Source organism: Hemicordylus capensis, chromosome 4, assembly GCF_027244095.1.
Source record: "Hemicordylus capensis ecotype Gifberg chromosome 4, rHemCap1.1.pri, whole genome shotgun sequence".
NCBI lineage: Eukaryota > Metazoa > Chordata > Lepidosauria > Squamata > Cordylidae > Hemicordylus > Hemicordylus capensis.
The window spans coordinates 50,131,603-50,146,747 of NC_069660.1; the positions used below are offsets into that span (position 1 = coordinate 50,131,603).

At 47.7% G+C, this 15,145-nt stretch overlaps 1 protein-coding gene across 8 annotated transcripts in view; it reads right to left on the reverse strand.

The window, feature by feature from the left end:
• CEP250 (centrosomal protein 250) overlaps positions 1–15,145 on the reverse strand; it is a 100,787-nt gene that overhangs the window by 25,077 nt on the left and 60,565 nt on the right. For all 8 annotated transcript variants that reach the window (XM_053245283.1, XM_053245281.1, XM_053245285.1 and 5 more), the window contains 4 exons: positions 13,860–14,719; positions 13,582–13,741; positions 12,749–13,106; positions 11,160–11,287 (listed from right to left, as the gene is read on the reverse strand). In XM_053245283.1, coding sequence (XP_053101258.1) covers positions 11,160–11,287; positions 12,749–13,106; positions 13,582–13,741; positions 13,860–14,719 — 1,506 coding nt within the window. The remainder of the gene's footprint in view (positions 1–11,159; positions 11,288–12,748; positions 13,107–13,581; positions 13,742–13,859; positions 14,720–15,145) is intronic.

The following is a 15,145-nucleotide window of genomic DNA, read 5'->3' on the forward strand; positions in this document are numbered from 1 at the left end:
AAAGGCGGGCTGGGTGCCATGTTCTTCAGTTCTTGGACAACTGCCGTGGAGGACGATAATCCGGAATCAGGGGAGTTTATCATCAAAGGAGAATAGCTTGCACACTCAGTACATACATAGCATAGCACTATTGCAGAGGGGTGGTCTGGAAGGGTCTTATGGATAGACAGATCTCTACCAGATCAATAGTTACAGGTGAGCAACCTGTAGCTGGATTGAGATCTGTCTGGATCAAGATCTGTTGGAATCCATAAGAATGGGTGTTTAGCTAGCTCCCCAAAGGAGGAGGATGCAGTAGTAACTATTGTAACACCTGCTTCAAAATGCTTCTCCCAAAGCTCACCTCTGCAGCAGAGCGCACATCTATGACGTAATGCTTGACGAAGTGGACCAAGTTGCTGCTTTACAGATGTCCATGAAGGTTACCCCCAATAGGTGTGCAACTGAAGAAGCATAGGCATGAGTAGAGTGGGCCTTGATTACTTCTGGTGGCTGAACGTTCTGTTGCTTCTATGTCAGTAGAATGAGTTCCACCAACCAACTGGACATTCTCTGTCTAGAAATATAGGAGCCTCTCAAAGAGCCTTTGTATGCTACAAATAAGCATTTGGTGGACCTGAAGTCCTTACGATGTAGGTAGTACAACAGTGCTCTTCATACATCTAAGGAGTGCATTGCACATTCCAGTGGAGTTGATGTATCTCTAAAAAAAAACATTGGTAGGTCAATGTCCTGGTTGAGGTGGAAGTTGGACACTATTTTCAGTAGAAAATCTGGGTCCATAAGCATCAAGACTTTGTCTGGATAGGTTCTAGTGTACGGTAAATCTATCCTAAGGGCAATTAATTCACTTACTTGTTTGGCTGTAGTGAAACAGGAAAGCCGTTTTCAGAGCTACCGGCTTGATGGAGGCAGAACTCATAAGTTCAAGGGGGGCCTTTGTCAAAGATGAAAGAACCAGAGATATACTCCAGGGCTCAATAAGTGTGTGAACCAGTGGGTATAGGTTTTAAAAGCCCTTTAGGAAAGCCTTACTTTTTGGGTGCAAAAAAGGTTTTCCCTTCATAACCTGGATGTCTAGAGGATAAACGCAGCCAAATGCACTATGAAAGACATATTGGCTAAACCTTGAGATTTCAGATCTAAGGTAGAGAAGCACATCCCTGATAGTGGCGTGGTCAGGCTGAAATCCCTGCTTCCTAGCATAAAGTTAGAACAAAGCTATTTGTTCCTGTAATTGTGTCTGGTAGAAGATTTCCTCCGATTAAGAAAGAACTTGTTCAGGAGTCGATCTGCCATGCTGTTAGGCAGAGTGTCATAACATCTGGATGTAGTACATTGCCTTTGTCCCGAGTTAAGAGATTCACTATCTGTGGTAGCCTTTGGTAGTGGTTCCTCGATAGTCTGAATACCTGTGGAAACTATGGTTGCCTTGGCCACCATGGAGTCACCAGGTTACAGGATGTAGGAGCCATTAGAAGACAGGAAACCACTCGGCTGATCAGTGGTCGAGGTGGAAACATAAGGAATTTCCTGCTGCCAGTACAGGTGGAAAGCGTCCCCCAGAGATCATAGGTAGTGTTCTGCTCTGGAGCAAAAGTGGTCGCACTTCTTGTACTCTGAAGTGGCAAACAGATTTATGGTAGATCACATCCACTTTGAAAAGAGAGGTGTGATGCACTCAGTTTTGATCTCCCACTCGTGCTGTTGTTGCTGAGGGAAAATCTAACTCAAATCGTCCACTAGGATGTTGTCTAGGCCCTTTATGTGTATGGCTAAATGGATGCACTTGATGCTGGATGCACCAGTGCCATAACTGTAGGCTGAGAGCGCAAAAGACTTTGAGATACAATGCTTCCCTGGCAGTTGATTTAGGCTAGGGCTGTAGTATTGTCCAATTGCACCTGCACCACTTTGCCTTGCAGAAGGAATAGAAAGGCCTTCATCGCTTTGAAGACAGCTAGAAGCTCCAAGAAGCTGATGTGGAGTTGTTTTTGTTGAAAAGTCCACTTGCCCTGTATTTGGTGGGCCCCACAGTGGGCCCCCCAGCCCAGGAGTGAAGTGTCCATTGTGAGCCAGGTAGAAAGGGGAGTCATTAGAAAAGGAACCCGTTCCAGCAGATTACTGCTCAGTGACCACCAGGTAAGTGAGTGCAGAATTTGAACCGGGATTGCTAAACCTAAGGACTGTGGGTCTACATTTGGGTGGAAGACCAATAGAAACCAGAGTTGCAGTTTTCACATCTTCAATCAAGCATTCACCACTGTGTTGCAGAATACCATCAGACCTAGCAGTCTCTGAATGAGTTGAGCAGGTTGAGATGGATGCTGCTGGACATGGAGCACCAAGTCCTTGATGCATCAGAAACGTTCTTGAGATAAGTATGCCTTTTTGGCCCTTGTATCCAGAACTGTACCAATGTCATTGATTGCTGGGACTGGCTCCAATTTGGACCTTTTCCAATTGACTTGGATCCCCACGTTCTGGAGAAGAGGCAGTACATATTATGTTTGTGAAAGTAACTCTTCTTTGTCCTTGGAAGTCAGAAGCCAGTCATCCAGGTAAGGATAGATTGATATACCCTGTGTCCAAAGGTACGCCACCACCACTGCCATACATTTCTCCTGGAGGCGGAAGCAAGTTTGAAGGGTAAGACTGCACACTGGCACACTTGACTTCCCACGGCAAACCTGAGATACTTCTTGTGTTGTTCTCCGATGCCAATATGGAAATACGCATCCCTGAGATCTAGTGCCACAAATCATTTCTCCTGATATAGAAGAGGTATAATTTCTTGTAACACTATCATGCAGAACTTTTTCACATGGAAAAATCTGTTCAAGAGGCATAGATCCATAATCAGCCGAATTCTGCCATCCCTTTTTGGGATCAAGAAGTACCAGGAGTAGAAGCCCTCCTGTCTGTACACCCACTGCACCGGAATAATAGCCCTTTTGGCTAGGAGATCCTTCACTTCTTCCAATAATACCTGGGAGGGTTATGTAAACCTCATCCCTGTGAATTTTGTGATTGTTCTGTTGCATAGCCCAAGGATATGATCTTCGGGACCCAGCGGTCCGATGTTATGTGGTGCCATGTAGGGGCATAGCGTGCCAGTATGGTGTTGGATGATCGGAGAGGAACAGAGTATGTGAGAGATAGATGTTGTCCCTCACTTGCCAAGGTGTTACAGTCCCTGATGGCGGAAGGGAAGAAAGATCTGAGAGAAGCAATGGGTGGTTTTGAGCCTCAAAGGTGCTCCTGAGGCTCAGGTTGTTTAGCACGTTGGCCTTGAGTTTGTTTCCCTTTGCCCTGGAAAGGGCGCTTGTAGGGCTGATATTACCTTCTAAAATCATGCCACTCTTGATGTTTGTACATGTTTTTTTGTCTGTAATACTGGTGGTATTTGGAGCCATAGGAGGAGGCAGATGTAGAGGTAAAAGTCTTGGCTGTGAATTTAGACTTTTTCATCTGCTCCATAGTGGAGTCTGTAGTCTCACTGAACAAACCTTTCTCACTGAAAGGTAAGCCTTCTATTTTCTCCTTCATATCCCCATGCAGATTAGTGGAGCGGAGCCATGCATGTCAACGTAAGGAGATTGCTGCCGTCAATGAACGGGATTCAGATTCGGCCAAATGTTTGGCCGTACTCAACTGTTACCTGGTAAGCAACACTGACTTATCTATGGTTTCTTGAAACTTCCTCTTGAATTTCTAAGGGGAGAGGACTTCCCTGGAATTATACAAGTCCTCCCACAGCCCATGTGTATATTTTGCTGTACAGGCTGAATAATTTGAGATCTTGACCAACAGACACGAGGTGGAGTAAAGTTTCCTCCCTTCTTTATCTGCCGGGGTTGTGTGTTTGTATCCAGATTTTGAACTGGAGGATGTGGCATAGTCAATTACTAGTGAATAGGGTGCTGGATGTTTCAGGAGATATTCATTTTCCTTAGCCTGTACCCTATACAAGCTTTCCAGTCTTTTAGACATGGGGATCACCTCCCACGCACACTGAGCCGCTTTTGTGATGACTGGGAGCACAGGAAGAGCTACAGGTTGAGTAGCTTCCAACCAAACCATAAAATTATACACGGGCCATTGATGGTAGACGTTTCTGATTTCAGGTCGAGACCCAGTGCTTTAGCCATATATAACACACGTGCCTATGATACGCTTTCATCTCCTTGTTAGGGGAGATGTGTGTAGATGGGGCCACATCAACAGGAGGATCCACCCTGGCATCTGGGTCACCAGGGTTGGATTCAAAATCTGAAGATCCATGGTGATCTGACGTAGACTGCAATGGAGAAATTGGTGTGAAAGCCTGCATTTCAATAGTCTACAGAATCAGTGTTTGAGTGCCGATATGCACACAGTCACATACGGTCTGTGTGGCTGAATCCTGAAAGAGTACATAAGAAGTTGTCTGTGTAGACTTTGAAGAAGTCACAGGTGTTGGTTCCGATGGTACTGCCCAAATGGGAGCCTGTGAATGGCCCCAAGACTGACTTTCTTGGAAATTATAAGGCAACCCAGGGGATACTGTCTCCAACGGTGCTGAAGCTAGGGCATCCCCTGCCGCAGATGAGTGAGCAAAGCTGCAGGTATGCCACGGTGAAGTTGCTAGATGAGCAGCTGTAAGTGTGACTGATTGTTTAGTGGCCAGTTCCCATGGCGTACCTATTTCTGATGTTTGCAGGAAATGCTTGAAAGTTGAAGCCAAGGGGGTGCTCGAACTAGAGTACAAAATTGATAGCAAAGTGTGATCCTTTGTCGTATCTAGGGCCACTGCCCTATCCTTCTCTTTGATGTCGAAATTGGTATGTCGGCCGGACACCAAGGGGTCACCAATCTCAACACCAACAACACATGCGTATTCAGGGTGGCCCGAAACAGGAGGTCGAGCTATGGGCGTCGAAGGAGCATGAGTTGATATCGATGGCACTTCTTGATGTCAATCCATCAGCGTTTGTGTCAGTAGCGAGGGTACTTCTCGATGTCGAGCTTCCAGGAATCTATCGGCATTAGTGCTGGTGATAGAGATTGGGTCCTCGATGCCATGGGTCTAGGTGCCAACACACGTTCAACATCGACACACTCAATAGTCACTGGATCTGATTCCTTCGACGTTGAAGCCTTCGACGTCAAAGGCTGTCGGATGCTTCCAAGTGTCTGCAGATCTGAAGGAGATGGTGTCCTTTTGTGAGGTCTACTGTCTTGGGCTTTTTTGATCTATGAGAGGGCTGAGGATTCTCAAAGTCTGAATGCCTTTTTAAAGTTTTTGATCCCTCCAATGTCAAATGCATAGACTTCAACGAAAACTTTGGGATTCAGTACGATACTAACATGCTCGGAGTTGAAGGCTGTTTCATAGGATGAGGTTTCTGGGTTGATATAGATGCCTTTGCAGCCAATGTCAAAGCTGAAGGGTGGGGTTCTCCCAACGTCGAGGTACTTAGCACCTCGTCGTAAATGGTGGCGCGAAGCTGCAAAGCCCATTTTTTTCTCATTTGCTTTGAGAAGGAAAGGAAATCTTGCAGGAGGAAATGTTGTGTGTCCCCACCCCAGCAGATTAAACACAAATCGTGAAGGTCCTTTGAAGGGAGCTTGGTGTTACTTTTGCATCTTTTGAAGGTCTATTTCTCCTCAGCCATCTCCGCATGATCCAGATGGTCAGCAAAGTCCATTCCAAATAGTCCAATTAAACACCAGCAAATTCTGGAAGCCATTCCAACATACAGATGACACCAGAGTAGTTGAAAAAATGCCAACAAGGAGCGACAGCCCAAGGACTGCATGCAACAGCAGTCAGAAAAGAACCGCCCATGAAGAACATGGCACCCAGCCCACCTTTAAACAGCACGCTGAAGGCATGTAAGCGGGGCTTAGTTGTCTCGACAAGCTGTGGCATGTTACCAAGTGGGTCCTGTGCAGGTGCATTACCCATTCTTATGGATCTTGATCCAGATCATGTCATTTGGCCCTCACTAAACTCAAAGGATAGTGTTAGCAGTAGGCACAGAGGATGGTATATAAAGAAAGAACAAAATTCACTCTCTTCCTCAGGATATGGCACGGCTATAGAAGCACTAACATAGAGTGACATTTAACAGACGGGCACTGTGACCAAGGGCTGTTTAAAAGACAACACACAACAAACGTTTATATCATCTGGAGATTCATTAGGTGTAGCTTTATTTTTATTTATTTATTTATTTATTTTTGCATTTATATACCGCCTTTCATTAAAAAGATAACCCCAAGGCGGTTTACAAAAGTTAAAAACATACAATAAAAACACAATAAAAACATCATATTAAAAGTACAAAAACATATAAAAACAGGCATAAAAACAACACAACAAATACAACAAATAGAAACACAGAGAAGCCGCAGTAGAAAACAATCATGTAAAAGCCTGGGTAAAAAGCCAAGTCTTTAAAAGCTTTCTAAAAGCCGTGATGGAGTCCGAGGAACGAATGGCCGCTGGGAGAGCATTCCAGAGTCTGGGGGCAGCAACAGAGAAGGCCCTGTCCCGAGTGCACGACAACCGGGCCTCCCTCATTGTCGGCACCCGGAGCAGGGCCCCCTCAGATGTCCTCGTCCAGCGGGCAGCAACCCTTGGGAGCAGGCGGTCCCTCAAATACCCTGGGCCCAAACCGTTTAGGGCTTTAAAGGTCAAAACCAGCACCTTGAATTGGACCCGGAAACGAACCGGCAGCCAGTGCAGCTCTTTCAAAATGGGAGTGACATGTTCCCAACGGGCAGCTCTGGATAAAACCCTCGCTGCCGCGTTTTGCACTAGCTGCAGTTTCCGGATATTCTTCAAGGGCAGCCCCACGTAGAGCACGTTACAGTAATCCAGCCGCGACGTGACTAAGGCGTGGGTAACCGTGGCCAGATCTGCCTTCTCGAGAAAGGGACGCAGCTGGCGCACCAGCCGAAGCCGTGCAAAGGCACCCCTGGCCACCGCCTCCACCTGAGCCTCCAAAAGCAGAGCCGGGTCCAGTAGTACCCCCAAGCTGCGTACTTGCTCCTTCAAGGGGAGTGCAACCCCATCCAGAACCGGTAAAATCTCCTCATCCCGATTGGCTCTCCTACTGACCAACAGTACCTCCGTCTTATCCGGATTCAGTTTCAGTTTGTTAGCCCACATCCAACCCATCACGGCCTCCAACCCCCGATTCAGGACATCCACCGCCTCCCTAGGATCAGATGACAAGGAGAGATAGAGCTGAGTGTCATCCGCATATTGCTGACAACTCAGTCCAAATCTCCGGATGACCTCTCCCAGCGGCTTCATGTAGATGTTAAACAGCATGGGGGACAAGACCGATCCCTGCGGGACCCCACAGGCCAACGGCCAGGGGGGCGAGCAGTAGTCCCCCAGCACCACCTTCTGAACCCTCCCCTCAAGAAAGGACCGGAACCACTGCAACGCAGTGCCTCCGATTCCCATACTCGAGAGGTGGCCCAGAAGGATACCATGGTCGATGGTATCGAACGCCGCCGAGAGGTCCAGCAGAACCAACAGGGACGCACTCCCCCTGTCTAGTTCCCGGCGTAGGTCATCCACTAGAGCGACCAAGGCAGTCTCAGTCCCATACCCAGGGCGGAAGCCAGATTGAAAAGGGTCCAGATAATCCGTATCATCCAAGACCCTCTGCAGCTGGGACGCCACCACACGCTCCATCACCTTGCCCAAAAAGGGGAGGTTAGACACAGGTCTATAGTTGTCCAGGTTGGAGGGATCAAGGGAGGGCTTTTTTAATAGAGGTCTTACCACCGCCTCCTTGAGGCACGATGGCATCCTGCCCTCCCTTAACGAAGCATTAACGATCACCTCCAGCCATCTACCTGTCCCCTCCCTGGCAGCTTTTATTAGCCATGAAGGGCAAGGGTCAAGAGCGCACGAAGTCGCCCGCACACTGCCCAGGATCTTGTCCACATCCTCAGGCCGCACCAACTGAAAAGAATCCAACACAACGGGACCAGATGGTACCAGAGGCACGTCTGCCGGAACTGCCAAAACTCTGGAGTCCAGGTCAGCACGGATGCAAGCGACTTTATCTGCAAAGCGACAGGCAAACCGATCACAAAGAGCCGTAGATGACTCCTCCCCCATTGTCCGGGGGGATGTGTGGAGCAATGTTTTCACCACACGAAACAGCTCTGTTTGCCTGCACTGAGCAGACGCAATGGAGGCGGAGAAAAAACATTTCTTCGCCGCCCCCACCGCCACGGCATAGTCCCTAAAATGGGCTCTAGCCCGTGTTCGATCGGATTCGTGACGACTCTTCCTCCACCGTCGCTCCAGCCGTCGTCCGAGTTGCTTCATCGCCCTAAGCTCCGAGGAAAACCAAGGAGCAGAACGGGCTCCACCAAGCCGGAGAGGGCGCTTGGGGGCAACCGTGTCAACAGCCCTGGCCATCTCTCCATTCCAGAGATCAACCAAGGCGTCGACAGAGTCACCAGCTCTGGACACTGGAAACTCCCCGAGGGCCGTCTGGAATCCAAGCGGATCCATAAGCCTCCGGGGGCGGACCATCTTAATCGGCCCACCACCCCTGCAGAGGGCAGACGGAGCAGTCAAACTAAACCCCACCAGGTGATGATCTGTCCATGACAAGGGAGTGATCTCAAATTCCCCCACCTCCAGATCATTTATTTCCCGATCGGCAAAAACCAGATCCAGAGTGTGTCCCGCCACGTGGGTAGGGCCCGATACCAACTGAGACAGGCCCATGGTTGCCATGGAGGCCATGAAATCCTGAGCCGCACCCACTAAGGGGACCTCAGCGTGGACATTGAAGTCCCCCAAGACAATAAGCCTGGGGGAACCCAAGGCCACCTCTGAGACCACCCCCGCCAGCTCAGGTAGGGAGACTGAAGTGCAGCGGGGTGGTCGGTACACCAGCAGAATCCCCAGCCTATCTCGGAGGCCCACCCTCAAGGACAAACACTCAAAATTCTGAGATTGCCTGACCGGGCACCTGGAAACGGGGAGGGTCTCTCGAAAGATGACTGCAACGCCTCCTCCCCGACCCTCGAGGCGGGGCTGCTGCACGATCTGGAAACCTGGAGGACAAAGCTGAGAGAGACCAACCCCGCCCAGCACATCCAACCAGGTCTCCGTCACGCATACCAGGTCAGCACGCTCATCCACAATCAAATCGTGGATGAGAGATGTTTTTGCGTTAACTGACCTGGCATTTAGCAGCAGCACCCTAATCCTCGAAGGAGTGTTCACAGAGCTCCCTAGGGTCAGAGGGTTGGGGGAAGGGCCGGAAAAAGGAACAGGCCTCAATTGCCTGGACCGTTTTCCCCTGTAACGGCCTGCCCAACTCCCACCGCCATACCTCCCTCTGCCCGCTACCCGTGATATTGCCGCCCCCACTCCAGACCCACTTTTTTGCTCTCCCAGACACATCTCCCCAGACTATTCCACCACGGCTACTTGGCTTAATTTAAAACCAAGACCAGACTCATACAGTCCCTGCTGACTTCTTGCTTGGTGGAAGATGGATCGTCAAGGCAGGAGGAGAAGATCTTCAGGGCTCCAGGCAGCTCGCCCCACGGCTGAGAGCCACAAGGACGAGAGCCCTTATGCTCTCGCCCTTCGGCTCACGCCAAGAGGCTCACGCCCCTGGCCCAGCCCCAGCTTTAAAGCCACAGAGGCTGAGGGTAGATGGCACACACCTGGAGAAAGAGGTGGGGCAGAAGCCCAAACACAGTCACTGCCCTGCCAAGATGTTCCCTCTTCCCTTCCTCAGTCCCTGGCCCAGCCCCAGCTTTAAAGCCACAGAGGCTGAGGGTAGATGGCACACACCTGGAGAAAGAGGTGGGGCAGAAGCCCAAACACAGTCACTGCCCTGCCAAGATGTTCCCTCTTCCCTTCCTCAGTCCCTGGCCCAGCCCCAGCTTTAAAGCCACAGAGGCTGAGGGTAGATGGCACACACCTGGAGAAAGAGGTGGGGCAGAAGCCCAAACACAGTCACTGCCCTGCCAAGATGTTCCCTCTTCCCTTCCTCAGTCCCTGGCCCAGCCCCAGCTTTAAAGCCACAGAGGCTGAGGGTAGATGGCACACACCTGGAGAAAGAGGTGGGGCAGAAGCCCAAACACAGTCACTGCCCTGCCAAGATGTTCCCTCTTCCCTTTATCAGCATAAAATGTGTTTAGTTGTAATTAAATCAACAGGTTTTGCCCAGGTCATGCACGTTTTGGAAACCATAGTTGCAGTATGAGATGATGCCTTTCAGCATCTTCCTATATCGCTGCTGCCTGATATAGGGACCAGCAGGGATTAAAACCTGCAACCTCATGCTAGGTGTTTCCCATAGTCTGGGAAATGTACCAGCAGGGATTTGAACCAGCAACCTCTTGCTCCCTAGGCAAGTTGCTTCCCCGCTGCACCATTAGGTGGCTTTATAATGTATACCAGAGATGTGCAATGTGCAAATAGATTCAAGCTTGAAACAAATCGCCCTTAAAATAAAGGGCCTGTTTCGAGTTTGAAAGTAAAACTACTCACTTTTGAGCTCTAATTGTTTTGAGTGCCATTTTGCTGGGGAGAGCTGGTCTACCAGTTGAAGCTGGTGGGTAGACCAGTCCTCCAAGGCGGGCCAACGCACCAAGTTCAGACCAGGCATGTGAAGCAGGTAGACAAGGCCTCCAATCTGGACTTAATGCATCAGCCTGCCTCGGAGGAGTGGTCTACCCACTGTCCCCAACTGGTAGACCAGCTCTCCCTGGAAAAAATGGCACTCAACACTGGAATCTTTTTGAGTGTTTCATCACAACAGCAGGCTTGATTGCTGTTTTGACAAAATGTTTTGAGCATTTTGAGTTTGGTTTCGAGCTCAAAACAAAATGCAAAATCCATTTCGTGCACACCTCTAATGTATACTGGGTATTAGGAGTGCCTAGTTTGGATGAGCCCTTCTAATATATTTCCCCCAGTCTTTGTCTTGACTACATATGCCTGATGTGCTTCAAACACTATGGTCTCTAGGTGCCTCAAAACCTAGCTTGTTAATTGGTTCAATAAGGAGGTATCTATCTCATGAGCAGGAGCAACAATTGATCTACTATGGAAGAACTTGGATACAGAAAAAGAAGAAGAAAACTGGAATTAATATAAATAAGGAAACAGTTACCCGCTCTAGGCGAGCCTGCCATAGATCCTGCCTCAGGTCCTGAATAGCTTCTGCCACTCTCTCCACTGTAAGCTCTGTGGAAAGGTCCGTGAGCTGAGGTAGAGTCAGTCCAGTCACATTATCCTGTTCTGGAGAAATAAGCATATAGCTGAATATTTATTGAAGGGGGGGGCGTTTGACTCAAAGAGCATCTACTAGAAGGAACTTTAACTGCAGGTCCAACTAAAGATAAATGTGACTGCTCCCACTCCATGTCACTTTACTATCTTTTTCTTGTAATGTTTAATACAAGACAAACGTGGGCAGATGCAGAGCATCAAGACATATCATGCATTCTTTGTATTTATTTATTTAAAATATTTATATTCTGCTCTTAAACCCTGTCAGGGTCTCCAAGGAGGCTTAAAATATATTTTTTAAAAGACACTACAAACATTTAGCACACAATGTTTGAAAAGAATCCAGAGGCAGTCTTGAACTACTTGCAAAGTAATTACATGATCCAGTACATTATACATACAGTCCACAAGATGTCAGTGCTGTCACATATACAGAAAACTGGATACAATAATCCAAAGTAACATAGGAAGCTATACCGAGTCAGACCATTGATCCATCTAGCTCAGTGTGTCTACACAGGCTGACAGTGGCTTCTCCAATGTTTCAGGCAGGAATCTCTCTCAGCCCTATCTTGGAGATGCCATGAAGGGAACTTATAACCTTCTGCTCTTCCCAGAGCAGCTCCATCCTGAGGGGAATATCTTACAGTGCTCACACATATAGTCTCCCATTCACATACAACCAGGGTGGACCCTGATTAGCAAAGGGGACAAGTAATGCTTGCTACCACAGGACCAGCTCTCCTCCCTTTCCAACAGTAAAATGTAGTTTGATGTTAAACCCTAGGGTTGTCATTATGCTATAGGGGATATTCCATCTAAATCATGACTGCATTCCCACCCCATCCCCACTACACTTTGAAAATTCCTGACCAACCTTGTGTTTCTGATTCACTCCAAGGAACAATTTAAGAGCCATCATCATTCTACATGTGACTGTTCATCCTGACAGGGCTTAGATGCCTACCAAGGAGCTTCATAAGATGGGTTTATCTTCTACACAAAAGCCAGTATCCTGCTATGATGAGGTGACAGATGCACGGTTTTTAGGATACGACACATGTCTAACAACTAACACTTGTACTTTTTGTAATATCAGTTGGCTCTGCTTCCAGTAGACTTCTAGTCTTTCATCTTGACCATCCCAATCAACAAATTCAGGGAACGTCAGTCCTACTCTATATATTGGAGACAGTAAATGGTTTAATGCATTTCAAACGTGCAGGGGCTACTTGATAAACAATCTATATTACTTGCAGAGAAGTAGAGAATGGAGTAAAAAGGTGTCCTCCATCATCCTATTTTGTACAGATTATCAAAAATCTAGTTTCCCTCACAGCAGTGCTCTGCCTCCTAACATAATTTTATTTATCTAACACATTTGTATACTGCCCAAAACGCAAGTCTCTTAAAAATCCACAACTTACATGCAAATGGCATCAAGTTAGTTCACTTGCTTCTCAAACTCACCTCTATTAAGGGACAATGAGCTCCAAGTGTTTCGGTCTCCTCTCCCTCCATGATCCAACTTTGTCTCAGGGCTGTTACACAGCATGTACTGTAGAACTGAATGTAGCTTGGTCAGCTGGGACTGTGTCTCCCAACGGGCTGAACAAGCACGCTGGCACTCCGCTGCCAATGCCTCTGCCCTACTCTCTGCACCACAAAGACTCAGGCGCAATTGAGATGCTTCAGCCTCCAGTGTCTGCACAGAGTCCCTCAAATGCCGCTCGCTAGCACGCAGTTCTTCCAGGTCCTGAATTAACTGCTCCTTGCGAGTTATCAAGGCTGTCTCCTTCTCTAGCATCATCTGCTTGAGTGACTGCATCTGTGGGGGAAATGACAGTTTCCCAAAACATATGAATATGGGGAAGACAAAGACTAAAAATACAGCAACAGTCGAGAAGACTTCTGGATATAATTTGCAAGGAAAAACTAAATTAATATATGTGTTGGACCAAGTATCCTATTACTCCGAATACAAAGATCCATTCTGTAGATGTTTCCACCAGGTTTTATAAATAAAGCTTTGGGCTGATAGAGAGGTGAAAATACAGTAAGCAGACACTATGGTTAAGCAATGAAGTGGTGCAACAAGAAGTTACAAAGCTGTTTGCTTTCTCCTTCACTCAGCATGCATAAATAAGGGCAAGACACACATGCAAACCCAGTTTTGTTCACATAATGCGGGGGGAAAGCCATAGTGTTAAGGGGGATAAAGATGTGTGGAGAAGTATTTAAAGATAAAAGTGCCACATGGCTGGTAGTAGGGAAGATAAACAAACAAATATTGCGGGTAATACCTGGGTACTGAGCTCCTGCACCTCTCTTCTATGCTCAGCAACCAGCTGCTGTGCTTGCTGTCGTTCAGTATTCATTTTGGCAATTTCTCCCTGGTGAGCATCATCCCTGTCTTGCAGCCTCTTGAGCCTGGCCTCTTTTTCCTCCAAGGACACATACAGACTGAGAGGGGGAGAGGTGGGGGAGAGAGGAGTGGGACTTTAATTACATCTAGAAAGAACCACACTAGAGGGAATGTGTGAGAGGTAACTACTTCACCCACAAACAGACATTTGCTCACCTGGCCCTTTCCTGCTCCAAAGCTTGCAGTGTTGCCTTAAGCTCTGCATTCTGACATTCCACTTCCTCCCACTGGTTCTGCTGCTTCTTCATCTTTTCTAGAGCAGTGTTCTGATGTTCTACCTCTTTCCGCTTTGCTCGCAGCTCGATGTTCTGACATTTCAGCTCCTCTTGCTGGGTACAGAGAACCACCTGTAATTCTGCATTCTGATGCTCAACTTTCTCTTTCCAACTCTGCAACTCTGCGTACCGTTGTTGTGCCTCCTCCCAACGCCTCTGAAGCACTGCACTTTCCTGGTCTGCCTCCTCTCGCTGCCTCTGGAGCAGATCCTTCAGTTGCACATTCTGATGTTCCACCTCTTCCATTTGATGCCGCAACTCCACATTCTGAAGCTCTGCTTCCCTTTTTTTGTCTTGTAGATCCTTATTTTGACATTTTACTTCCTCCCATTGCCTCTGGAGTGCAGTGTATCGCTCTGAATTGTGACGCTTGGCCTCCTCCCAATGGCTCTGCTCCCTTTCCAGGGCTTGAACTGTGGCATGCTGGTGTTCTGCCTCTTCCTGCTTGCTCAGAAGTTCTTGGTTTAGATGCTGTTCTTCCTCCCACTGACTTTGCAGTGTAGCCCTCAGTTCTGTGTTCCACTGCTCCACCTCTTCCTTTCGGCTCTGCAACTCAGTGTTCCTATGTGCTGCCTCTTCTAGCTGTTTTCTCTCTGCTTCTAGCAATTTTTGGAGGTGTGAAACCTCCAGCATCTTCTGTTTGGACAATTCTTGCACTTCTCTTAAATGTTGCTGAGCCTCCTGGCTAATCAACTGGCAAGATTCTTTTGCTGTCAGTAGCTGAGACTCCAAATCTTGAACCTGGAAATGAACAGGAGACTAATGAAAAGGCAGAAGTTGAGTACCCATCAACTTTAGTCTATGGATTATACAGAGAGAGGAGTATACAGATCCACACATCTTATTCCAAGATAGTTTCGTACCTTGAAATAGATAGATATTGCCCCATTTGTGTACAAAGTATAGAAGTTTGGTAGAACAGAGCACACTCCCACCATTCAGTATCTTTTATAGAGTATCAAACATATGACTTTAAAAAAACAATACTGTATTTCGCCCCCGCCCACCCCCACCAAAACAGCTTAATATGAGGGCTATTTGGCTTCCTAGTACCCTGAGCAGTTTTCTTTAGTGGTTTTGGGGGTATTGTACAGTACTTTTGGATCAGGCAATTTGTAAAAAGCCACAAGCCTGGCAGTAGACCAAGGGTCAGAAAAGCATATCATT